The following is a 26153-nucleotide window of genomic DNA, read 5'->3' as shown; positions in this document are numbered from 1 at the left end:
CATGTCACTTTAGAAAAGTTAACCTTTCTTGTTTCACATTTTGTTTATATCATTCATTCGTTTTTACTCATAGAATTGTAAAATATTACTTTTACAATTGTAAAATTGTACACTTTTATAATACTTTTATGTTATTTAATTCATTGTAGTGAAGATCAAAGGAGATACTATAAAAGTGCTTTGGGAGACATGATGTTTCTTTGTTTCATTTTTATTCTGAAGAGAATTATGATTTATTTACCACTAGCGTCCTGGGGCATTTGCTATTTACCTGGAGCCTTGGCATTTAGACATCTTTGAATTCCTTGATTTAAAGAAGAACACAGGAAAGGAGGAGCAGCGTGCCAGAGATCTTTTCTTTGCTCTTTGGATTCCGGATCTCTTCATGAAACGAGTAGAGACTAATCAGGTGAGAGATAGGTACTTGTTGGTAATGGCAACTTGATTCACATGAGCTTTCTCTTTTTTAGTCATCTTAAGTCATGCTTAGGAAGAGCCCATCTATGTGTGATGCCACAGAAGGCATTCTGAACAAGTTAAGAGATGCTGTGCTTGTCTTATATTTCTGTTCTCTAAAGTAGATGCTTTGTGACCTAAATGCTTGAAAGGTCATGTATAAACAGGCAGACCTAGATGTTTGGGCCTGAACCTGAAAATGATTATTTCTACAGCAAATTTCCAAGAGAACTTGTAAAAGTCACCTTATGCTTGCAGTGTTTCTAATGGATTATGCTTGGCTATTTTAAGTTTCTTATGAGTGATTTTGTCCTTTCCTTTATAGGACTGGTCTTTGATGTGTCCAAATGAGTGTCCTGGTCTGGATGAGGTTTGGGGAGAAGAATTTGAGAAACTATATGAAAGGTATGGGAAAAATATAAAATAAAACAATAATGTTTTAATCATGGTTTCTCTTATTTCGGGGGTCCAAATATCAAAAGTACTTGTCAAGAATCTTTTGAAGCATCTAAGAGAAAAAGTGACTAATAATTTTGGTCATATTTGCTTCCTAACTCTTCACCAAAATTGAGTTGCGTCTTCTTCTTTCTTAAAACTTTGGAATGTATAAATAGGTTCTTGGGATTTTTAATTGATCCTTATAAAAATTAAGATGACTAGCAGGGTTATTATTTTGCTCTGTCATATAGTACTTTTGATAAGCTATGCTTTATATTGCATAAAGGAATCATGAGTGACTAGGAACATATGTCAATAGTTTATTAAAATTAAATAGGCCAGGTGCAGTGGCTCATATCTGTAATCTCATTACTTTGGGAGGATGAGGCAGGTGGATCATTTGAGGTCAGGAGTTCAAGACCAGCCTGGCCAACATGGTGAAACCCATCTCTAGTAAAAATACAAAAATTAGCTGGGCGTGCTGCTGCACACCTGTAGTCCCAGCTACTTGGGAGGCTGAGGTAGGAGAATCGCTTGAACCCCGGAGGTGGAGGTTGCAGTGAGCTGAGATAGTGCCACTGCAAGCCAGCCTGGGCGACAGAGCGAAACTCTGTCTCAAAAAAGAAAAAAAAATTAGCACAATATTAAGAGATTTGGTTTCCTTAGTTTTTACTCCTTTTTATTATGAAAGATATTATTGGTTTAGTGGGATTGGGATCATTTGAAGGAGTCTAAAGCCTCATTTTCCTCTGTGGCTTTAGCCAGAGTAAAATAAGTATCATATTCCTTTTTTACTTTAGCAAAACTTAGAAAAAATTTAAGAGCTTTCATAACTTTATATTTTAATGTCTTCAAGTTGTCTACAATAAATATATATCGTAGACATTGTAAATAAATATACAATAAATATAGAGAATATATATTAAATAATATCTGTGCCTTTCAGTTATGAGAAACAAGGTCGTGTCCGCAAAGTTGTAAAAGCTCAGCAGCTTTGGTATGCCATCATTGAGTCTCAAACAGAAACAGGCACCCCATATATGCTCTACAAAGATTCCTGTAATCGAAAGAGCAACCAGCAGAACCTGGGAACCATCAAATGCAGCAACCTGTGCACAGAAATAGTGGAGTACACCAGCAAAGATGAGGTAGGTAGAAAAAATTCTTCCTAGAGTACTAAGAAAAGAACCTTAGGCATTTCCTAGAGTACTAAGAGTACTTTTCTAGAGTACTAAGAAAAGAACCTTAGGAATTTGTGAATTCTTCACTTGAGGTAAGTGAAGGGAGTTTGCATAGTGGTAAGCAGAAGAATACTGTTAAAGGCAGAGAGCAAAGGAAGGAAAGGGTATGATCTGTGCCTATAAATGTTTTTTAGTCTAAGCCGTGTGGGAAAGACACAGTTTTTTCTTATACACACATCATTGTAATAACATTTACTCAAGAAAAATAGAAATATACAGTTATGTTGGTTTAGGACACACACAAAAATGTGTTAGGATGTACATTCAGTTTAAAGTATGTAAGCCTTGAGCCTGGAAAGTGGAGGCTGCAGTGGGCTGAGATTGTGCCACTGTACTCCATCCTGGGTGACAAAGTGAGACCCTGTGTCAAAACAAACAAAAAGAAAAACAAAAACCAAAAACAGCAACAAAAAAAGTATGTAAGCTTATAAAGAGAGTCCTTTCAGTGAATGGTGAGATCCAATTCTGATCTCAAAGCCTGTAAAGAGACTTCACAGAAGAATCAAGGCTAGAAATGGGACATGGATTTGATGTTTTAAAAAAAAGTTTTAGAGAGGAGCTTTCCATTTGGAAAGAGTGGTCTGTATGATATGCCAGAGACAGGGCTGGGTTTTGTGCAGTGTGGCAAGTAAGTCTGTTTTGATGGTGCAAGTAGATTAATTATTGGAATATGGAGAAATGGCTATGGCTGGGAGAAGGGAGATAGAAGGTAGAAACTGACATGTCCCAGAGATAAGAAGCCCTTGTAGGTTTCTGACAGGAAAATAGTATCAAAATGTTAAAATGAAAACGATGGTTCTGTCACTGATGGACATTTGGGTTGATTCCAAGACTTTGCTATTGTGAATAGTGCCACAATAAACATACGTGTGCATGTGTCTTTATAGCAGCATAATTTATAATCCTTTGGGTATATACCCAGTAATGGGATGGCTGGGTCATATGGTACATCTAGTTCTAGATCCTTGAGGAATCGCCATGCTGTTTTCCATAATGGTTGAACTAGTTTACAATCCCACCAACAGTGTAAAAGTGTTCCTATTTCTCCACATCCTCTCCAGCACCTGTTGTTTCCTGACTTTTTAATGATCGCCATTCTAACTGGTGTGAGATGGTATCTCATTGTGGTTTTGATTTGCAAATGTGGCACATATACACCATGGAATACTATGCAGCCATCAAAAAGGATGAGTGTGTCCTTTGTAGGGACATGGATGCAGCTGGAAACCATCATTCTTAGCAAACTATCACAAGAACAGAAAACCAAACACCGCATGTTCTCACTCATAGGTGGGAACTGAACAATGAGATCACTTGGACTCAGGAAGGGGAACATCACACACCGGGGCCTATCATGGGGAGGGGGAGGGGGGAGGGGGGAATGGGGAGGGGGGAGGGATTGCATTGGGAGTTATACCTGATGTAAATGACGAGTTGATGGGTGCAGCACACCAACAAGGCACAAGTATACATATGTAACAAACCTGCACGTTATGCACATGTACCCTACAACTTAAAGTATAATAATAATAAATAAATTAAAAAAAAAAAAAAAAAGAAAACGATGGTTCTTGTGTCTGGTTACAGAGTGTCTTGCTGTGAGAAGAGGTTAGAGGTTAGCCTAGGGAGATGGTTGCAGTAATAGGATGACAGGCTGCTTTGATATTGGGTGTAAACTATGGAAATGAGGAAGGAGTAGATCCTCAATTCTAGGACCTTAAAAAAAAAAGACAAATGAAAAGTCAGGAAGTAAATGGAAATTGAGTTAAATATACTGCTAAGGTACATTTTAATTCAAAATTTATTGTGCACCAGCTATATATAAAACACTGTGTTAAGTACTCTGAGAATATAAATAAATATGCTGTCCTCTGGAAACTTCTAATTTAGTTGGAAGAAATCGACATATATTGAAGTAACTATTATGCAAGATAGATTATATTATAGAGGCTAGACTGACATTTTAAAAATAAAAATCAGATAATGTCATTTGTCTGCACAAAACTACTCTTTGGCTTGCTAACCCACGGAGAATTCCTTTTTTTGAGGGAGTCAAGATTTCACTCTGTTGCCCAGGCTGGAGTGTGGCTCATTGCAACGTCAACAGAGTTCTTTCTTTTTGTAAATTGAGCTATAATTCATTCTTTTTAAAATGTACAATTCATGTTGTGTGTGTGTGTGTGTGTTTATTTTTTGGGTGTATCTGCAAGTCTGTGCAACCATTACCACTATCTAATTGTAGTTTTTTTTTTTTTTTTTTTTTTTTTTGAGACAGTCTCTGTCACCAGGCTGGAGTGTAGTGGCTTGATCTCGGCTCACTGCAATTTCCACCTCCTGGGTTCAAGCAATTCTCCTGCCTCAGCCTCCCAAGTAGCTGGGACTACAGGCGCGCGCCACTACGCCCAGCTAATTTTTGTATTTTTAGTAGGGACGAGGTTTCACCGTGTTGGCCAGGATGGTCTCAATCTCTTGACTTCATGATCCACCCCCCTCGGCCTCCCAAAGTGTTGGGATTACAGGCATGAGCCACCGTGACCAGCCTGTAGTACATTTTTATCACTCTAGATAATGAAACACTTTACCCATTAGCAGTCACTCCCTGTTCCCTTCTTCCCTCAGCCCTTGACAACCACTAATATATTTTCTGTCTCTAGATTTGTGGACATTCCATAGGAATGGAATCATATAATATGTGGCCTTTTGTGTCAGGCTTCTTTCACTGAACATATTCTTTTATTCGTGTTGTAGCATATATCAGTACTTCATTCCTTTCCATCCAGAGTTCTTAGAATGCCCTACAAGGTCCTACACAACTGGATAACCCACCTCATCTGTGGTTACTTTCTCCTTTGTTCACTCTGCTCCAACCTTATTTATTTTCTTGCTTTTTCTCAAACATGTCAAGCATGCTCCTACCTCAGAATTTTTGCTCTTCCCTCTTGAATGTTAAAATGCACCCCCTCTTCCCATAGCCACATGGTTTGCTTTCTAACCTGTTCAGTTCTTTGTTCATATGCAACGTTTTCAGTGAGGTCTTTCTTAACAACTCTGTTTAAAAATTACACCCCCTTCATCTTTATCCCAAGTACTCTCTGTCTTCTTTTCCTGCCTATTTTTCTCCCTGGTATTTATTAGACTTTTGTGATTCAAGCTGTATTTTAAAAATGGGTATTTGGCAACATGTGTAGAATGGAGTAGATGTGAAGGGCATCAAGAGTTCAATTGGGAAACTATCAGTAGTCCAGGTGAGAGAATTTAAGACTTTGGCTTGGGATAGTCATAACCAAAATGGAAAAGAAAGTGTATTCATTCAGCATTATCAAGACTTACTGTGTGCCAGATGTGTTGCTAGTGCTAAAGATATAAATAAAATGATCCTTGTGTGAAGCTCACTGCCTAGTGTAGTGGAGGAACACTACACTAGTGTAGTGGAAGAGCTTTTTCACAAATCACAAATTGGAATCTTTTGTTGCTAAGGGCTTATCAGAATATCAGTGAAGGTGAGGTGGACATGTGTGCTTTGAAGAACTTTCTGCAGTGATGGAATTGTTCTGTATCTGATGGCTATTAAGCACTTGAAATATGACTAGTGCAACTGAGAAACTCAAATTTTATTTCATTTTAAACAGATACATGTAGCCAGTGGCTACCATATTGTAGGGGCACTTATCTACTGAATAATGAGATAGGTATATGTAAAAAGCTAATTATAACATAGTGTGATATATGTCTGGTAATAGAGCTGTGTACTGTGGAACACAGGATTCTCTCTCTATCTTATTTTGCTGATGCATGTTATCACTAACACATATGACTAGGTATTGAAGAAATAGAATCAGTGGGATTTAGAAATGGACTGATGAATGATGAAGAGGGAGAAGTCAAATATAAAAATTTAACATTTTATTGTCTTGAGAGTATTAGAGGCTCACATGGTGGTGTAGTTGACATAGGAAGTAGAAATAAAAATTGTGTGATTCTTGACCTGTTTTTTGCATTCCAGGTTGCTGTTTGTAATTTGGCTTCCCTGGCCCTGAATATGTATGTCACATCAGAACACACATATGACTTTAAGAAGTTGGCTGAAGTCACTAAAGTCGTTGTCCGAAACTTGAATAAAATTATTGATATAAACTACTATCCTGTACCAGAGGTATGAATATATTTCTCTGCTTATTGGTAATTATTGAAATCCAAATTGAAAGGAATCAATCATGATCTTCAAGTCATTATTTAAATGGTTGTCAGTAAAGTGGTTTGAGAAAAAGAGGTAGTCTGTCTCATTTAGTACAGAATGTTGATTTTCCTGTTCAGTAATATTTTCTCCTTTTCTTTAAAATCTGTTGACACAAAGGCATGCCTATCAAATAAACGTCATCGCCCCATTGGAATTGGGGTACAAGGTCTGGCAGATGCTTTTATCCTGATGAGATACCCTTTTGAGAGTGCAGAAGCCCAATTACTAAATAAGCAGATCTTTGAAACTATTTATTATGGCGCCCTGGAAGCCAGCTGTGACCTTGCCAAGGAGCAGGGCCCATACGAAACCTATGAGGGCTCTCCAGTTAGCAAAGGAGTAAGTATATGGATGAAATTGTTTTTGCCTGTGAGTACCTGTAGTGGGCTGAATGGTGACCCCACAAAAGGATATGTCCACCTCCTAATTCCTGGAACCTGTGAATTTCATTTTATTTGGTTCAAAAAAGGGTTTTTGCAGATGTAATGAAGAACCTTGAGATAAGGAGATTTACCTGGATTATCCAGGTGGGCCCTAAATCTAATGACAGTTGTCCTGCAAGAGACACAGAAGGGGAAGCAACATGACTATGGAGGCAGAAATTGGAGTGTTACAACCACAAGCCTTGGAATGCTGATAGCCACTAGAAGTTATAAGAGGCAAGGAACAGAATCTCTTCTAGTGCCTCTGGAGGGAGTGTGGCCCTCCCAACATGTTGATTTTGGGCTTCTGGTCTTCAGAACTATGAGAGAATACATTTTTGTTATTTTAAGTTATCAAGTTTTTAGTAATTTGTTGCACCAGCCATAGGAAACTTCAGTACCTTTGTCCTCTGGAGTAAAAAGGATACTCTGTTTTAATCTCTTATTTAGAACTAGTCATTGCTAAAATAATATAAGAGGGATGCTGCCAGTGTTTATTTTCTGTGGATTAAAACATGCATTCGTTATTTCACAGTTTCCAGACGTCAGGAGTCCAGACTTAGCTTAGCTGGGCCTTCTTTTCTGGGTCTGTGTTCAAGATGTTGGTAAGGGCTGTGGTCTCATCTGAGACACAGAGTTCTCTTCCAAGCTCACCTCGTTGTTGGCAAAAAAGGATTCATGGCATCTTGCTTCTTTAAGGCCAGTGGGAGAGACCATCTCTCATTTCAAAAGGGGCATACTCTAGTCTCTTTTTAGTGTTTCGCCTAATAAATCAGGTCCACATAGGATAATCTCCCCGCCACCCCTCCACCACCCCCCCTTTTTTTTTTTTGAGACAGAGTTTCACTTTGTTACCCAGGATGGAGTGCGTGCTGTGATCTCAGATCACTGCAACCTCTGCTTCCCAGGTTGAAGCGATTCTGCTCTCTCAAGTCTCCCGAGTAGCTGGGATTACAGGCGTATGGCACCACGCCTGGCTAATTTTTGTATTTTTAGTAGAGACGGGGTTTTGCCACGTTGGCCAGGCTGGTCTTGAACTCTTGACCTCAAGTGATCTACCTGCCTTGGCCTCCCAGAATGCTGGGATTACAGGTATGAGTCACTGCTCCTGGCATAATCTTCCTTTTATTTAACTCAGAATCAGCTGATTTGCAACCTTAATTACATCTGCAGAAACCTTTCACCTTTGCCATAATCACTGGAGTGACATCCATCCTATTCTCAAGTCATGTCCATACTCAAGTGGAGATTATAAATAGCCTGTGCACCAAGGTGTGGGAATCTGAGGAGCTGTGTTAGAATTTTGCCTTCACTGCCTTTATTATCAGTACTATGATTCTTTTCTATATAAAATGTTAATTTTATTTCTGACATTCCTGCTGGTATTAGAGGAAAATAGGTGTTTTTAGCTAAGTAAACAGATCAAGGGACAGATGAAGGCACTGAAGAAAGACAAGGTTAAAGTAACATTTTTACTGTAAAAAAACAGAATGTATCAGCCACATGCTTTTATGAATTTTAGGGTTTTCTGGTTTGTAGATATGATGTGGGATAATCAGTTTTCTTAGCCTGCTTCTGATCAATATGACTACATGGAATTTTGTACAGGAAGATCTCTGGAGTTTGTATTCCTCATAGAGGTCGATTAGAAGACAGCATTTGTTGGGATGTGGTGACATGGCAGCTAGTCTTTTTTTTTTTTTCATAGTTTTAACTTGCTGTAGAATAAATTTGAGTTGTGTATTCCTTAGATTCTTCAGTATGATATGTGGAATGTTACTCCTACGGACCTATGGGACTGGAACCTTCTCAAGGAGAACATTGCAAAGTAAGTGAAGAGATGTAAAGTAGCTTTGAAGGCAGAAGGGTTTAGGTTCACCTTCTGGATCTTCAGAAGTTAGATATGTCATTTTAACTTCTTAAACTCATTTATTACAAATGGGGCTAAAATGGCCTATCTCACAAAACTATTTGGGAAAAAACTTTGTAAGATAATCTATATATAGCAACCTGCAAGTTGCTTGGCACAATGAAAGCATTTCAGTACATGGTAGGAATTGCTATTATTAGTTGATCTTATTTTAGGAACTTAACACACCTAGATTAGGTAATTTTCTTTCTCATTAAGGCTTTTTTCCAACTATGCTTTTTTTTTTTTTAAATGTTTTTGATTCTTATTTATTTCCCAATTTAGTTACATCGGCCATATAAATGGCTTTTGTTTGAATTGATTGTCATAGGAATAAGGGATTTTGTCATAGGAATAAGGGATTTTGGAAGAGTTTTTGGAGGGTAATGTGTTTTAACTATAGGAAAGAAAAGTTTTAAAATTGAGTTTTTGTAGACCTTTCAAATTAATAAGCATAATGGATTCGAAAGCAGGCAGAATGTTTTGCAGAGTGAATAACAAAGCAAATTGTTTTTGTTTTCTATCGTGATGACTTTGTCATTTATGGGTTAATGCATATGCAAAGTGATTAATATTTGGAGAATGAGGCAGTAGCTTTAAAATGCTCTTTAAAAAAAATAACTGTTTGCCTTAAAATTGTTAAATTAAAATTGTTTTCCTAGTCAAATAATAAATGTTAGAAAATTTAGGAAAACATAGATTTGGAAAGAGAAAATGAAAATTATACTAATACTGCCTCCCCCAGAAACCCTGTGTGCATCTTATCATCCTTTCGGTTTTCTTCCAAGAGTACACACACACTTCCAAGAGTGTATTTACATGGGAAATTCAACTTTTAAGAAAATGGACCTGTACTATATATTTTTATATATATATATTTTTCCCCCCTCAAAATACTATGGCCTAGTTTTTTATATACATGACTTTTTTTTTCTAATTTCAAAATTAGTATATGAACACAAATTTATTATTAATAAAGCTCAAATGCAGAAATAAAATAGAAAGTAAAAGCCCTTCTTCATACTTCTGCCAACCATTTGTCTCAGAAAACAAACCAAAAAAGTAACTTATTCTTTTTCCCAGAGATAAGCCTTGTTAATGGAGTGTATTTTTCTAGATCTTTTTCAGTACATTTGCGGATAGGTACACACACACGGTTTTGTCACATAAATGTGATGAAACTTGTATTCTGGGCTGGGCACCGTGGCTCACATCTGTAATCCCAGCACTTTGAGAGGCTGAGGTGGTCGGATCACTTGAGATCAGAAGTTCAAGACCAGCTTGGGCAACATGGCGAAACTTCGTCTCTACCAAAAATACAAAAATTAGCTGGGCATGGTGGCGCGTGCCTGTAATCCCAGCTACTCGGGAGGCTGAGGCATGAGAATCACTTGAGCCTAGGAGGTGGAGATTACAGGGAGCCTACATTGTGCACTGTAGTCCAGCCTAGGTGACTGAGACTCTGTCTCAAAAAAAAAGACTTGATGTATTTTGAGACTTGTTATTTAGTGATTTATTTTGGAGCTCTTTCTCTTTTAGTACATGTAGATCTACCTAATGTTTTTAATTATTACAGACAATTCCATAGTTTGAATATATCATATATGTATGACTTTTCACAACAGTTTCCTGTCTGTAGACAGATGGTGTTGCTATTTTACAGATGAGGCAGTAAAGACATGAAGATAGTTGTTGGTTTGCTTGATACCTCACTACAAAGTGACAGAGTAAGGTGGAGAAACACCCCCCAAAAAAAGTAAATGAAAAGATAATAAAAACTAAAAAGTAGAGAACCCAGTTGTATTAGTCAGTTCTCACACTGTTATAAAGAACTGCCTGAGACTGGGTAATTTATAAAGGAAAGAGGTTTAATTGACTCACAGTTCTGCAGGGTTGGGGAGGCCTCAGGAAACTTACAATCATAGCAGAAGGGAAGGCAAACAGGTCCTTCTTTAATATGGCGGCAAGTGAAGTACTGAATAAAGGGAGAAAAGCCCTCTATAAAACCAGATCTTGTGAGAACTCACTATCATGAGAACAGCATGAGGGTAACCTCCTCCGTGATTAAATTACCTCCCACCAGGTCCCTCCCATAACACGTGGGGATTATGGGAACTACAATTCAAGATGAGATTTGGGTGGGGACACAGCCAAACTATATCCAGTTGTACAGACTCCATCAGGATATGAGGCTGTATGCTAAGCATCTTATGAATCCATAGGTATAGAATGTAGGAAATACAGGCTCTTTGTGTTTTAAAAACTTGAGACTAAGAAGACAAGTAGTTAAGGTGTATGGAAAGGTACAAGTCAGAGAAAATGTTTGCAGAGCAGATATTTGTATTTGACATTTGTATTTGTGCCTGCCTGATCAGGAAAGATGTTTTAAAATTGGTATCAGTTAGGCTGAGCTTTGAAGGTGAGCTAGGGGCAGTTGGGAGATTTCTCAGTGTGTCAGATAGTATATTCTCTCTTAAGTACTCTTGGGCATTGATTTGTCAAAAGATGTTAACCTTCTTCCAGGAACTTATAATTGGAGAATATACTTTGAGCATAATTTCTTCCTGTTTACAGGATAATGAAGAATTACGGTGATATTTGTCTGATTCTGACCACTTTCTCATTATTATTTTTCCAGAAGGGGCCTAGCACAGTGATTTTATAGGCACTTAGAAAAGAATGAGGGTTGGATGAGCATACCCTAATACAGGTGGGGAGCGCTTCAACATCACTTTGAATGTTTCCCTAGGCAAGATAGTGTATCAAGTGTTATGATTCCTGAGTGCCACAGTCCAAGTGGCATAAATCATGGCATGATAAGGATTGCCAACAATAAAAATTATACTAATTCAGTTTAGGAGTCAGACATTTAAGAGGAGAGGGAACTATAATAGCACCCATACTGTGGAATTGCCTGCCTGTAGTAGTTTAATTTGAAAGTCAACATGTGAGTTCAATGCATGTATGATGTTACATTTACATTTACTACATTTATCTATATTTACTACAGTGACTTAAAGTAACTACTTTCCTGGCAGATTGTAGCTTTGGGACTAGTACCTGATAATCTCCTTTTCTGTAGGTATGGTATAAGAAACAGTTTACTTATTGCCCCGATGCCTACAGCTTCCACTGCTCAGATCCTGGGGAATAATGAGTCCATTGAACCTTACACCAGCAACATCTATACTCGCAGAGTCTTGTCAGGAGAATTTCAGGTGAGCAGTTCACAACCAGCCCTACAGGGAGACTTTTTGAAAGCCTGATGTTGGGAGTAAATGCTCACTCGTGTTTAATTTGCCCATTTTCTTAGTTTGGGTGCAAAGCTTTGATAAAGAGAGTCATCTTCATCTCCAATATTATTATTTGTTATTAATATTTCAGCACAATAGGCATTTAATAAATAATCTATTGAAAAAATGAATTACTGAGGGTCAAGTATGAAAGTAAGTTGTTGATAGTAGAGTTAACATAATGTTTAATCATTATGTAATCATAGTGATGTATTGTATAACTTCCCCCAGATGCTTAAGTTAGGATACTCAAAATATGTAAAGAAGTATCATTTAAGGCAGTGGTTTTCAGACTTGGTTACCAATTAGAATTTATGGTGGGTGAGACCAGTGGTTTTATTTCTTTGTTTTTAAGGTTCCCAGGTAATTCTTATGTGTAGCTAGGGTTTGAGAACCTCAATTTAAAAGACTATTTGTGAATTTCCAGATATCTTGAAATAAAGTTCTGTAAAGTTTGAGAAGGATACGTTTCTAATTTTTTTAACCTAAGTATTTATAGATTTACCCATCTTAGACGCTATTCTTTTCACTTTTGCAAATGCTGTATGTTTCTTTTTTAACTAAAATATTTTTTCGGCTTTATTAAGGTATAATTGACAATAAAAATTGTGTATAAATCCAAGGTATACAGTATAATGATTTGATATGTGTATATATTATATAATGATTACCACACCACAATGTTTTTGTTGTTGTTGATGTTGTTTTTGAAAAAGTGTCTCACTTTGTCACCCAGGCTGGAGTGCAGTGGTGTGATCTTGGCTCACTGCAACCTCTGCCTCCCGGGTTCAAGCAATTCCCATGCCTCAGCCTCCCAAGTAGCTGGGATTACAGGCGTGCTGCGCCACCATGCCTGGCTAATTATATTGTTTCTTGAATAACAGATGTCAAGATCTTAAAGGAATATAGCTTTTGTGTGGTGGCATTGATGTCTCATTTTTATAAAAATAGAATTTACCAAGCAATCTAGCATTAAATAATTCTTAAGTGATTTTAGTTTAAGCTTCAAAGCTGTAGTCTTTTCTAAGCTGTCACTGTTGTTTATTTCTTCATATATTTTCTGCTTTTCCATTCAGATTGTAAATCCTCACTTATTGAAGGATCTTACTGAGCGGGGCCTATGGCATGAAGAGATGAAAAACCAGATTATTGCATGCAATGGCTCTATTCAGGTATAGAATGAAAATGAAATGTGCTCTGCAGGGGCTGAGTTGGACATTGTGGTACCTCCTCACTCATGCCAGACAATGGAGAAAATAACTTCATTGTGTTCATCTAGGCTTTGCTTATGTAGCTGTGTTCACCTCTTCATTGTTGTGCTAGGATTGTACACATCTTTACATAGCCCTTACCATCTTGTTTTTATGCAATAATATAAAATAGTAGTACTCAATTTTTCTGCATCTTAGAATCAATTGGGGAACTTTTAAAATTCTGAAGCTTAGGTTGCATTCTTTACCAATTAAATGTTTAGGAGCAGGAGCCAGACATCAATTTTTTTTTTTTTTTTTGAGACAAAGTCTCTGTTGCCCAGGCTGGAGTGCAGTGGTGGGATCATGGCTCACTACAACCTCTGCTTCCTGGGTTCAAACGATTCTCCTGCCTTAGCCTCCCAAGTAGCTGGGATTACAGGTGCCTGCCACCATGCCCGGCTGATTTTTATATTTTTAGTAGAGACGGGGTTTCACCATGTTGGCCGGGCTCCTGACCTCAGGTGATCCGCCTGCCTTGGCCTCCCAGAGTGCTAGGATTACATGCATGAGCCACCGTGCCTGGTCTCAGACATTAATACTTTTTAAAGATTCTTTTGGTGATTCCAAAGTACATCAAAATTTGGGGGATCATCGATAGACTGAAATTAAGAGAGTCAAGCTTACTTAAAAATCATGGTTGAGGACTGATAGTCCAAAAGACAGAGTCACAAATAGTGTAAATATTTGCAACTAAGAGTCAAGAGGCATTTATTTGCAGATAGAGGTGTCTGGCTAAATGTTGGTCTGCTTAGCAACACAGATGATGAGTCCTATAACAGTTCCATATTTGATGACAGAAATTAGCATTAGCTAGTCTGTGTGTTTTAATGAAAGTTAACCCTAGACCTAAGAAAACCTGATTTATTTGGATTCCAAAGGGAGTTTGGAATCCTAGCTTATTTAAAGGGTTTTATCTCATTGCTTACCTTGATCCCTGTGAATTACAGCCCTTGGTTTTTGTGTTTTCTGCAAAACTCAAGGGTCATTTATTGCTGCTTAGCTCTGACTTTTCCTTTCTTTAAGTGCCTCTAGAAGAATGAATGTTTGGGTCATAAACCAATTTTTAATTCTCAAAAACAGATATATTGGAAATCAAAAACCAACAAAAAAGGGATGCTGAAATTACTGTCACCAGATTGATATTTGGTTGGTTAGATGGGGTTTTGTTCAACTTCCTAAATAGTCTTGGTAAACTTGATAAGGATCATATCATATGATACTGAATAGTAAGGTCAGATCTGGAAGGAAGTAAAACCAGGGTCAAACCTTGTGTCACTATTAATTACACACTGCTTTCTTTAACTGGAGTAAAGTAAACATTTGGTTTTCCTTCTTTAGAGCATACCAGAAATTCCTGATGACCTGAAGCAACTTTATAAAACTGTGTGGGAAATCTCTCAGAAAACCGTTCTCAAGATGGCAGCTGAGAGAGGTGCTTTCATTGATCAAAGCCAATCTTTGAATATCCACATTGCTGAGCCTAACTATGGCAAACTCACTAGTATGCACTTCTACGGCTGGAAGCAGGTTGGTAGAGAATATCAAGGAGGACTTAATTGCCAGCTTGAGATATTTTGGCATTGGAATGATTTTATGTTCTAGCCACCCATCAAATATTATCACCTAGAAGTTCTTTAAGTTCAAATCCAGAATATTAAAACCAGCCGATGGTTTTTGTACCAGATCAAGGTCTTGCCTTGGATTTTCTTGTTTCTGTTAGGTTTATTTCCTTCTTAGGTTTGAAAACTTGGAGTTACCTGTGATCCTTTCCTTCCTTTACTCTCTGTATAATTACCAAGTTATGTTGACTGTTCCTTTGTATTATTTCTTAAATATCTTCCTTCCTTTTCTGCTGCTGTTATTCTAAACTGACCTTATTCCTTCTAATATCTCTGCTCCCAGCCATTTTGTGTGCATTACCACCATTCCTCAAATAAAACTTTGCACACCTCAACCCACTATTTGAAAACATCCATTGTTTTCTCACTTTATAAAGTGAAAGCCAGATTACTTAGCCTAGTCATTGCCAGCTGTAAAGTCGGTAATTTTAGATTATGTTCTTATTCCCTGATAATGTATTGGGTATTTAAGTAGAATTATAAATTTGTTTTTTAATTTAACATTTATTGAACATCCAGTAGGTGCCAGCACTGAGGATACTGAATAGAAGATGATGATCTTTATCTTTGAAGTCTTTTAGTCTGTTGTTATACAGAGACACAGTCTAGCTCTCTAAATAGTTATAACCTAAGGCAGACATGTTGTCTTGGGCAAACTTGGAAGTCATATACATAAAAACAAAGACAAAAGAATAAAAATGTTTGACCTTTCCAAAGAGATAAGCCTGTTTTAGGGGTGAAAAGAACAGGGTATTTCTATCTGACTCGCAAAGCATTTTTGAGAGTACTCCTAGAGGAGGTAGAATTCCAAGTTTAAAAAAGGTTTGATCTGGTTCATGGGAATGTGTTTTATTTTATGTCTGTCTGTCTGTAAGTATGTATGTATGTATGTATGTATGTATTTTGAGACAGAGACTCACTCTGTTGCCCAGGCTGGCGTACAGTGGCGTGATCTCGGCTCACTGCAACCTCTGTCCTGGGTTCAAGCGATTCTCATGTCTTAGCCTCCTGAGTAGCTGGGATCACAGGCGTGTGCTACCACGCCCAGCTAATTTTTGTATTTTTAATAGAGATGGGGTTTTGCCATATTGGCCAGGCTGGTCTCAAGCAATTCACCTGCCTCGGCCTCCCAAAGTGCTAGGATTACAGGTGTTGGTCACTGCGCCTGGCCAGGAATGCATTTTATTTTATTTTATTTTATTTTAATATTATTATTTTATTTTATTTTATATTTTTTTAGACAGAGTCTTGCTCTGTTGCCCAGGCTGGAGTACAGTGGTACAATCTTGGCTCACTGCAACCTCAGCCTCCTAAGTAGCTGAAATTTACAGGCATGCAATATCCCTCTTGGGTAATTTTTTATTTTTAGTAGAGACGGGGTTTCACCATATTGGCCAGGCTGGTCTCAAACTCCTGACCTCAAGTGATCCACCCACATTGGCCTCCCAAAGTGCTGGGATTACAGGTGTGAGCCCCAGCGCCCAGCCAGGAATGTCTAGTATTCTCACAGAGTTTCTCCTAATCATTGTCTTTACTTTCCTTATAGGGTTTGAAGACTGGGATGTATTATTTAAGGACAAGACCAGCGGCTAATCCAATCCAGTTCACTCTAAATAAGGAGAAACTAAAAGATAAGGAAAAGATATCAAAGGAGGAAGAAGAGAAGGAGAGGAACACAGCAGCCATGGTGTGCTCTTTGGAGAATAGAGATGAATGTCTGATGTGTGGATCCTGAGGAAAGGCTTGGAAGAGACCAGCAAGTCTTCAGTAGCCAAACTACTTCTTGAGCATAGATAGGTGTAGTGGATTTTGCTTGAAGTGGTAAGGCTTTGCTGGACCCTGTTGCAGGCAAAAGGAATAATTGATTTAAAGTACTGTTACGATGATAATGATTTTTTTTTTTAAACTCATATATTGGAATTTTCACCAAAATGATGCTTTTGAAAAAAAGAAAAAAAAAAAAACAGATATATTGGGAATCAAAGTAGAAGTTTTAGGAATGCAATAAGTCTTCTTGCATACGGGGAGTGATTAAGTAAAGTTTCATCACCCCTTTAGCACTGATTTTCTGATGACTTCAGTTTTGTTAAGGAGATTTAGTTTTACTGCTTTGACTGGTGGGTCTCTAGAAGCAAAACTGAGTGATAACTCTTGAGAAGTACTGATAGGACCTTTATTTGGATATGGTCCTATAGGTTATTCTGAAATAAAGCTAAACATTTCTAAGTGATTGTATGAGATTAATTTTGTCGTTTACTTTCATAAAAAAGTCAAATTTGAAAAAAAATTTTCTGTTCTTTGAGAATTCGGGGAGGAAATTATGCCTTTTTCTTTTTCTTTTTCTTGTAGTGAAATATACATAACATACAATTTACCATTTTACCTATGTTTAAACATACAATTCAGTGACTTAAGCACATTCACAGTGTTATACTACCATCACCACTATTTGTTTCCCGAACTTCATCATCCCAAACAGAAACTCTGTATCAATAAGAACCTTAACTCCTCATTTCCCTGCCCCTAAGTCCCTGGTGACTTCTATTCTACTTTCTGTCTCTATGAATATGCCTATTCTAGGTACCTCGTATAAATGAAATACATGTCTGGCTTATTTCATTTAGCATAATGTTTTCACAGTTTGTAGCATGTATCCAAATTTCATTCTTTATGTATGACACACTTTTTTTTTTTTTTTTTGAGACAGTCTTGCTCTGTCATCCAGGCTGTACGATCTTGGCTTGGCTCACTACAGTGTCTACATCCTGGGTTCAAGTGATAAGTGATTCTTGTGTCTCAGCTTCCCAAGTAGCTGGGACTATAGGTGCATGCCACCATGCCAGGATAATTTTTGTATTTTTGGTAGAGACAGGGTTTCACCATGTTGGCCAGGCTGGTCTCAGAGGATCTACTTGACTCAGCCTCCCAAAGTGCTGGAATTACATGCATGAGTCTCCACACCTAGGCTACCACACTTTGTTAATCCACTTATCTTTTGATGGACATTTGGGTTCTTTCCTCCTTTTAAGGAATTTTGACTAATGCTGTTGTGAACACTGGCTTAAAAGTATCTATTGAGTTCCTGCTTTCAATTCGTTTGGGTATGTATACAGGGGTATACGTGGGTATGTGTGGGTATGTATACAGTTGCTGGAAATTATGGTAATTCTATCTTTAACTTTTTGAGGAACTACCAAACTTTTCCATAGCAGCTACATTATTTTACATTTCCACCAGCAATACAATAGGGTACCATTTTCTCCACATCTTCACCAACACTTATTTTTTATATTTTTGTTTTTGTTTTGTTTCGTTTTTTGAGACAAGGTCTTGCTCTGTTGCCCAGGCTGGAGTGCAGTGGTACCATCATAGCTCACTGCAGCCTCAATCTCCTGGGCGCAAACAATCCTCCCATCTCAGCCTCTCAAAGTCTTGGGGTTACAGGTGTGAGTCACCACACCCAGCTCATATTTTTTATAATAGCCATCTTAGTGACTTGACAATTTCATTATAATATGTCTTGGTGTGGGTCTCTGAGTTTATCTTTATCCTACTTGGGACTTACTGGGCTTACTGGATTTGTAGATTCACGTCTTTTGTTAAATTTGGGTTGTTTTTGGCCATTATTTAGATAATTTTTCTTCCCCTTTCTCTCTCCTTATAGGGACTTCCATAGTGCATCTATTGGTCAACTTCATGGTCTTCCATAGGTCTGTTAGGCGTTGTTTACTTTTCTTTATTTTTTCTTTCTATTCCCAGACTTGATAATTTCAGTGTCCTATCTTCCAGTTTTCTGATTCTCTCTTCTTCCTGCTCAAATCTATTGTGCTCCTCTAGTGAATTTTTCATTTCAGTTATTCTTTCAACTCCAGAATTTTTATTCTTCTTTGTAATTTTTGTCTCTGTTGATATTCTGATTTTGTTAATAATTGTTTTTCTGATTTCCTTTATTTATTTGTTCATCTTTTCCTTTAGCTCTTTGAGTATATTTAATACAGTTGTTTTAATGTCTTTGTTGAGTAAATCCAATGTCTTGGCTTTCTCAGGGATGGTGTCTGTCATTTTTTCTTGTTACTTTGAATGGGCCATGTTTTCTTTCTTTTATTTTGTATGCCTTGTGATTTTTGTTGTTGAAATTGACTATTATAATGAGGTAACTCCAGTAATCAGATTCTTCTACTCCAGAGCTTACTGTTTTTTGTTTCATTGCTATGTTGAAGATTGTAGTATTCCATTTGAGACATTTCCAAACTTTTTTTTTAAGACAGTGTCTCGCTGTGTCACCCAGGCCAGAATGCAGTGGTGTGATCTCGGCTAACCGCATCCTCTGCCTCTGGATTCAGGCAATTCTTATGCCTTAGTCCCCAGAGTAGCTGAGATTACAGGTGTGCACCACCATGTCTGGCTATTTGTTGTGTTTTTAGTAGAAATGGGGTTTCACTATGTTGGCCAGGCTGGTGTCGAACTCCTGGCCTCAACTGATCCACCCACCTCAGCCCCCTAAAGAGCTGGCATTACAAGTGTGAGCCACAGTGCCCAGCCCAAACTAATTTTGCAGAGACTATTCTTTATCACGTATGATCGCCAAAGTCTTTGTTCCTTTAGTGCATGTTCAGTTAATGTTTTGACAGAGATATATGTATACCTTCAAACCTTTTTGTCAAACTAATAAGATTGACTGCTTGCTCTTAATTGCACTGGATAAATTGGAGAAAGAAAAGGATGACTTCAGGGATTTGAGTTCTCAACTTAAGTACTAGACCTGAACATTTGTCTGTCTGATTTGAAAGAAACTTTACCTTCTGTAGCTGCAGAGTTGAGATTTCTGAAACCAAACCCAGAATCTCATTTTGCAAGTGCCTGAGTTACAATGCAAATTGAATTCCCAGCCTTGCAGGGTACCTTTGCTACTAAAGTGAGGATATTGACTGGGAATGAATGGGATCATGAAAATTGGAATGATGACTCATGGGAAGATCCTGATGAAGCTGGTAATATTGAATCTCTAAATTCTGATGAGTCTTCATTGCCAGTAGAAGCAGAGATAACTGATTTACCCAATCGGATTATATCTAATTGACATTAACTGCTTTCCCTGAGGAAACTAATGTCTTCCTCTGAGATAATTGCCTTACAGGACTCTGCTGATTGTCCTCAGGACCCACCCTGACCACCCCTCTTTCCTTCTAAACCTGTAACTAGATCCAAGTCCCAGCAGGCCCCAAAGGTGAGGTACTAAGTGAGATATAGGAGGTGTGCTACACTCAAAAAGAACTACATGACTCTTCCCATTTGAGAATATGTGTGGAAATGGATATTAGAGTACGTAATAATGGTGGAAGGAACATAAAGTTGGATCAGGCAGTGTTTATTGATAGGGGCCCACAAAGCAGAGATTTTGGATTTAATATTGCAGCATGGGGGATCAAAAAGATCCTGCTCTAGCTGGTTGGTTGCTTGGTTGAAACATGAACCAAAATTTGCCCTAAATGAAGTTGAAATGCCAGTCCTGCCTTGGTATACTATAGAGGAAGTAGTTCAAATGGTTACTGTAATGGACAGCAGAGTTAAAGCAGCAATCAGAATTGTTTGACTAGGCCAGACGCAGTGGCTCACACCTGTAATCCCAGCACTTTGGGAAGCCGAGGTGGGCAGATCACTTGAGGCCAAGAGTTTGAAATCAGCCTGGCCAACATGGTGAAAGCCTGTCTCTACCAAAAATACAAAAATTAACCTGGTGTGGTGGTGTGCTTCTGTAGTCCCAGCTACCTGGGAGGCTGAGGCAGGAGAATTGCTTGAACCCAGGAGGCAGAGGCTTCAGTGAGCTGAGATGGTGCCACTGCACTCCAGCCTAGGTGACAGAGCAAGACTCTGTCTCCAAAAACAAACAAACAAAACACAAAAAAACAAGTCTGACTCACAGAGATATGGTTTGGCTAGGTGATCATGGAATTCCTCGAGGTGAAATACGTGGGGAATCTATTAAATTCTAACTTGATCTATATAAGCAGAAGAGTTTTAGGTTAAGTGAACAAATCTAATTTGAATAATAAAACCAGAATTATGGCCCCTCTATCAATTCCCAGATTTGAACTGGTTTACAGACCCAGAACCCCTCAAATGAAAGGGAGACCAAGTCCCCTTGAGGAAGGATCCCACTGCACTGTCAAAGATATATACTGTTAAATCTTTCTCCCAGCCTTTCCCAGAAAGATCTATGGCCTTTTACTAGTAACTACATTGGGAAAAAGATAATCAAACCTTTTGAAGATTACTGGACACAGACTCTAAGCTGACACTAGTTCCAGGTAACTAAAATGTCACTGTGGTCTTCCAATTGGAGTAGGAGCTTATGGAGATCAGGTGATGAATGGAGTTTTAGCTCCAGTCTGTCTCACAGTGGCTCCAGGGATCCCTGAAACCATCCTGTGGTTATTTCACTATGCAGTTTGGGAATGCATAATTGGAATAGATACACTCAGCAGCGGACACAGAGAACCAACCATATTGGTTCTCTGACTTGAGTGAGGGCTATAATAGTGGGAAAGTTCAAGTGGAAGCCACTAGAACTGCCTCTACCTAGGAAAATGATAAACCAAAATCAATATTGCATTCCTGGAAGGATGCCAGAAATTAGTGCCACCATCAAGGTCTTAAAGTATGCAGAAATAATTTCCACTCCATCCCCATTCAACTCACCTGTCTGGCCTTTGCAGAAGATATGGATTTTGGAGAAAGAATAGATTATCATAAGCTTAACTGGGTGATGACTCCAACCAGAGGCAGTTCTATTGCTTGAGCAAATTAACACATATCCTCGTACCTGGTATGCAGCTATTGATCTGGCAAATGCTTTTTTCTTCATACCCCTTAGTAAAGACTACCTGAAACAAGTTTGTTTTCAGCCAGCAAGACCAGCAATACACCTTCACTGTCCTGCCTCATGGGTATATAAACTCTCCAAACCTACATCATAGTTTAGTTTACAGGATTTTGATCAGCTTTCTGTTCCACAAGAGATCACTCTGGTCCAATACATTGGTGACATTATATCAATTGGACCTGTGAGCAAGAAGTAGTGACTACTCTAGACTCATTGGTAGAATACTTGCATGTCAGAAGGTGGGAAATCTCACTAAAATTCAGGACCACCTTCTACATAGGACAATTTCTAGGCATCTAGTGTGAGGCATTTCGAGATACCCTTTCTAAGGTGAAGGATAAGTTGTTGCATCTGACCCTCCTACAAGCAAGAAAGAGGCATGATACTTAGTGTACCTCTTTGAGTCTTGGAGGTAAAAAATGGTAACCATTTCCAGCTTGGTTATGGCAATCGAGTGCCTCCATATGCCACTCTGAAATCTAATTACTCCCATTGAATTTAGGTTTCATTTGGAGCAGCACACTGGGGCATGCTACTCCATCCTGTTTACCAAAAGCTGCTAGTTCTGGGGCCCAGAACAAGAGATAGCACTGCCACAGGTCCAGGCTGCCAGGGAAGTTTTTCTGCTACTTGGGCCATCTGATCCCTCAGATCCAGTGGTGCTTGAAGTGGCCATGGCAGATAAAGATGCTTATTGGAGCCTTTGGCAGACCCCTGTAAGTGAATCACAGGACAGGTGCTTAGGATTTTGGATCAAAGCCCTGCCATCATCCCCTGTGCATAACTACTCTCCTTTTGAGAAACAGCTTTTGGTTTGCCTTAGTAGAGACTGAACACTTAACCATGCGCCACAACATTACCATGTGACTTGAGCTGGCTGTTGTCTGATTCAACTTGCCATAAAGCTGAGCATGCACAGCAGCAGTCCATCATCAAATGGAAGTGATATATACAAAATCAGTATCAAGCAAACCCTGAAGGCACAAGTGACCATGAAGAAGTGACCCAAAAGCCTGAGGTCTCCAATTCTGCTACACTGCCTTTTCTTCCTCAGCCTACACCTATGGCCTCATGGGGAGTTCCCTATGATCAACTGACAGAGGAAGAGAAAACTCAGGCTTGTTTAGTAGATGATTCTGTGCAGTGTGCAGGCACCACAGCCCTTTTCTGGAACATTACCTGAACACTCTTCCCTTCTGTAAATGATAAGGAGCTGTGGGAGTTGTTTTTTGTTATTGTTGTTTTTTAATTTTGAGACAGAGTCTCGCTCTGTTGCCCAGGCTGGAGTGCAGTGGCTCGATCTTGGCTCACTGCAGCCTCTGCCTCCTGGGTTCAAGTGATTCTCCTGCCTCAGCCTTCCAAGTAGCCAGGACTACAGGCACACGCTACCACACCGGGTTAATTTTTGTATTTTTGGTAGAGACGGGCTTTCGCCATGTTGGCCAGGCTGATCTCAAACTCCTGGCCTCAAGTGATCTGCCTGCGTTGGCCTCCCAAAGTGCTGGGATTACAGGTGTGAGCCACTGTGTCCAGCCAGAGCTGTAGAAGTCTTTTAAGCAGGAGTTAGCTTTTAGGTAGATCACATTGGCTGTCAAGGGAAAAATGGCCTAACTATAGCTTTGGTTCCAACTTGGATCTGGATCCCAGATCAGGGCTTAGTCTGGTCTTTGGGTCAGACTTGGGCTCCAGTGCAGGACCCTATCTGTGTGCCTGAGGTCAGCATGGAGGCCTCAAAATCTGATCTGTGTGTTTGGTTGAGTTTGGATTCCCCAGGTAGAGTCTACTCTGGTCTTTGGGTCAGACTGGGACCCTGAAGAAGGTGGTCTGGGTGTATAACAGACTGGGGACCCTTGGGCAGGACCTGACCTATTTGTGTGGGTTAGACTGGACATCACAGGGTAAACCTGACCTGTGTGCCTGTACAGCTGTGGGATCTCAGGAAACCTGTGTTTGGGACTGACTGGACTCTAGAACCCAGCCTGCTACCTGAATTAGACTGGAAGCCTCAGGCTGACCTGTGTATTAGGTCAGAATAAACTTCATGTCAAGCTTAGGCTATGTTTGGGAGAGACTGGGCCCTAGGGAAGTGCCTGTCTGTTTATTTGTTTCAGACTAGATGTTTAGGGCAGGCAGGTTGTGGTCTGTGTATGACTTGCTCTATAAGACTCCCTTAGTGAAGCCCCATACATCTAGATATTAGTTGGGACTCTCTCAGGATTTGGGAGAAAGAGGACGGAGAAAATAAACTAAGAAGGATAGATAGGTAAATGCAATTTTATTACTGGGTGTGAAAGCAAAGAACATTCTAAGAATTTAACAAGCAACAGTTGACCAAGAGGGAACCTATTGTTGAGCCCATAATCTGCTGAGGAAATTTGAGCCTGTCCCTGAGTACTGCCTGCTTATCTCTTCTCAGAGATCATAGCCTCAACTTCCCAAGTTAGTAAAGTCCTCTCACCCTGACAGTTTCCACTCTCATGTTCTGCAGCCTCTTTGGCTTCTCCCCAGCCTTCTAAGCTGTTTCCTTTCCACAGAGCATCTTTCCTCCATGTTGCTGGATCTCCCTAGTACTCACGATGTAAATGACAGGATTCAAGGCCCCTGGAAGCAGCAAGTATATGGCACTGAGTAGATTCTGGACATCCTGGGACACAGTCTTGGCTACTCAGAAGATGATGGAAGTGGAAAGACCAGAGAGGTAGATGGTGAGGATGACCAATAAGTGGGAGCCACACATGTGTAAGGCCTTGGCTTGGGCTCCCCAAGAAGAGATCCGGAAGGCAGCATAGATGATGTAGGTGTAGGAGGTCCCCAGCAGGGCCAGATCAGAGGTTACAGTGACCAACCACATAGCCAGCCCCAGCCAGTTGAAGGTCAGGTCTCCACAAGCTATGCTCAGCAGTGCAATGTACTCACAGGTGAAGTGTCGAATCACTGCTGTCCAGCAGAATCGGTCTTTTGCAGTTAGCACCACCAAGGGTACTGCCACTCCCAGGCTCTATGTCAAGGCAAGAATGGCCAGCAGTCCCAGCAGCTGGGAGGTCATCAGGTCAGAATAGCAGAGTGGGTGGCAGATGGCCACGTAGCAGTTCAGGGCCATGGCCAGAGGAGGTTGTAGTCCAGGAGGAAGGTGAAGTAGATAAAGAACACCTGGGCCAGGCAGCCATGCAGCGATATGGGGTTAGCATAATGCACAAAGCCCTCCAGCATTTTAGGCATCATGGCTGTGGCAGCACAAATGTTGACAGCCAGGAGCAGAGTGATGAGCATATACATAGGCTGATGCAGATGTTGCTGGGCAACCACCATGTGGATGACCAGGGCTTTGACAGAGATGATGGTCACATAGAGGAAGACAAGAGGCAGGACCAGGAGGGGCCACCACTCTCGTAGTCCAGAGAAACCCACCAGGAAGAAGTTGGTGTAGCAGATGTTGAAGGTGCTTGTATTTCCATCCTCACCCATTAGCTTTGGCCCTGGGCTGGCCAGCTAATGGGTGAGGATGGAAATACAAGCACCTTCAGCTGGAGTGGGGATCAGAGACTGTTAGAACAAAATGGTCAGTTTAAAAAGCCTATTTCTGTTGTAGACCCTGAGGAATTTGTGATGAAAGCCCACTTCTTCATGTATGTATTCCTTTGGGGCACAGAGAAGTACTAAGCCAGGTATTGTGGGAACTACACAGTTGAACAAGACAATCCTTGTCCCCAGGGAGCTCTTGGCCTTATGTGTGTGAAATGTAAACTTACAAGATACTTGTTTACTTGTGATGTTCCAGATATTTACTGAGTAAAAGATTAGGAGGAGAAGTAGGTGTAGTATATACAGGGGAAAAAGTGACAGCCAGAGACAAAACAAGAAAGGTTAAGAGAAAAGATTCTTGATTCAGAGGAAGTATTTGAAGAATCTTTGACCCAAGGAGACTGGGAAAGCCCAAGTGGGGCTTAACAGGGAGAGAAGAACCAGCTGGGAATGATGGCATCACTTGTGTGCTTGGGACACACTGTGGCAAGGAGAGATGGAAGTTGCCGAGGAAGAATTCTGGTCTTCCTGGATCACAAGAAACAGGCTGCAGAGACGGCTTCCTTCCTAAGTCCTTGCAGATTGGCTGTGGTGCCTCCTGCCTGGCCTTGTCCTCAGTGTCATGGATGATGAGTTTGCTTTCCTTTCAGAATGTAAGTTCCAGGAAGGCAGGGATAATAGCAAGCTTCTGGTGGGTTCACTGGAGCTTCAAGCACAGAGCCACCATAGAGGCACAGGACAGGCTTGAGAATTGCTTGTTGAGTAGGTGCATGAGGAAAGGAAGAAGACAGTAGGAGGCTGAACATTTAATTGGGATTTTACAGCAGTCGTTTCAAAGCTTTGGCCAGGACTCTTCTTCTACATACGATACTCCACAAAC

General features: G+C 39.7%; 1 protein-coding gene across 2 annotated transcripts in view; it reads left to right on the top strand.

Moving 5' to 3' along the window:
- Positions 1-17098, top strand: part of RRM1 (ribonucleotide reductase catalytic subunit M1) — a 45540-nt gene extending 28442 nt beyond the window's left edge. For both annotated transcript variants that reach the window (XM_065529564.1, XM_005578942.4), the window contains 10 exons: positions 248-409; positions 782-861; positions 1841-2042; positions 6139-6288; positions 6490-6711; positions 8546-8622; positions 11786-11921; positions 13073-13168; positions 14588-14776; positions 16415-17098. In XM_065529564.1, the coding sequence (XP_065385636.1) occupies positions 248-409; positions 782-861; positions 1841-2042; positions 6139-6288; positions 6490-6711; positions 8546-8622; positions 11786-11921; positions 13073-13168; positions 14588-14776; positions 16415-16603 (1503 nt within the window). In that variant the 3' untranslated portion in view covers positions 16604-17098. The remainder of the gene's footprint in view (positions 1-247; positions 410-781; positions 862-1840; positions 2043-6138; positions 6289-6489; positions 6712-8545; positions 8623-11785; positions 11922-13072; positions 13169-14587; positions 14777-16414) is intronic.
- Positions 17099-26153: the final 9055 nt, after the last annotated feature.

This window comes from Macaca fascicularis, chromosome 14 (assembly GCF_037993035.2).
Source record: "Macaca fascicularis isolate 582-1 chromosome 14, T2T-MFA8v1.1".
Taxonomy (NCBI): Eukaryota; Metazoa; Chordata; class Mammalia; order Primates; family Cercopithecidae; genus Macaca; species Macaca fascicularis.
Note: the sequence above shows the minus strand (reverse complement) of the source record. Positions and strands in the feature narration are given on the sequence as shown.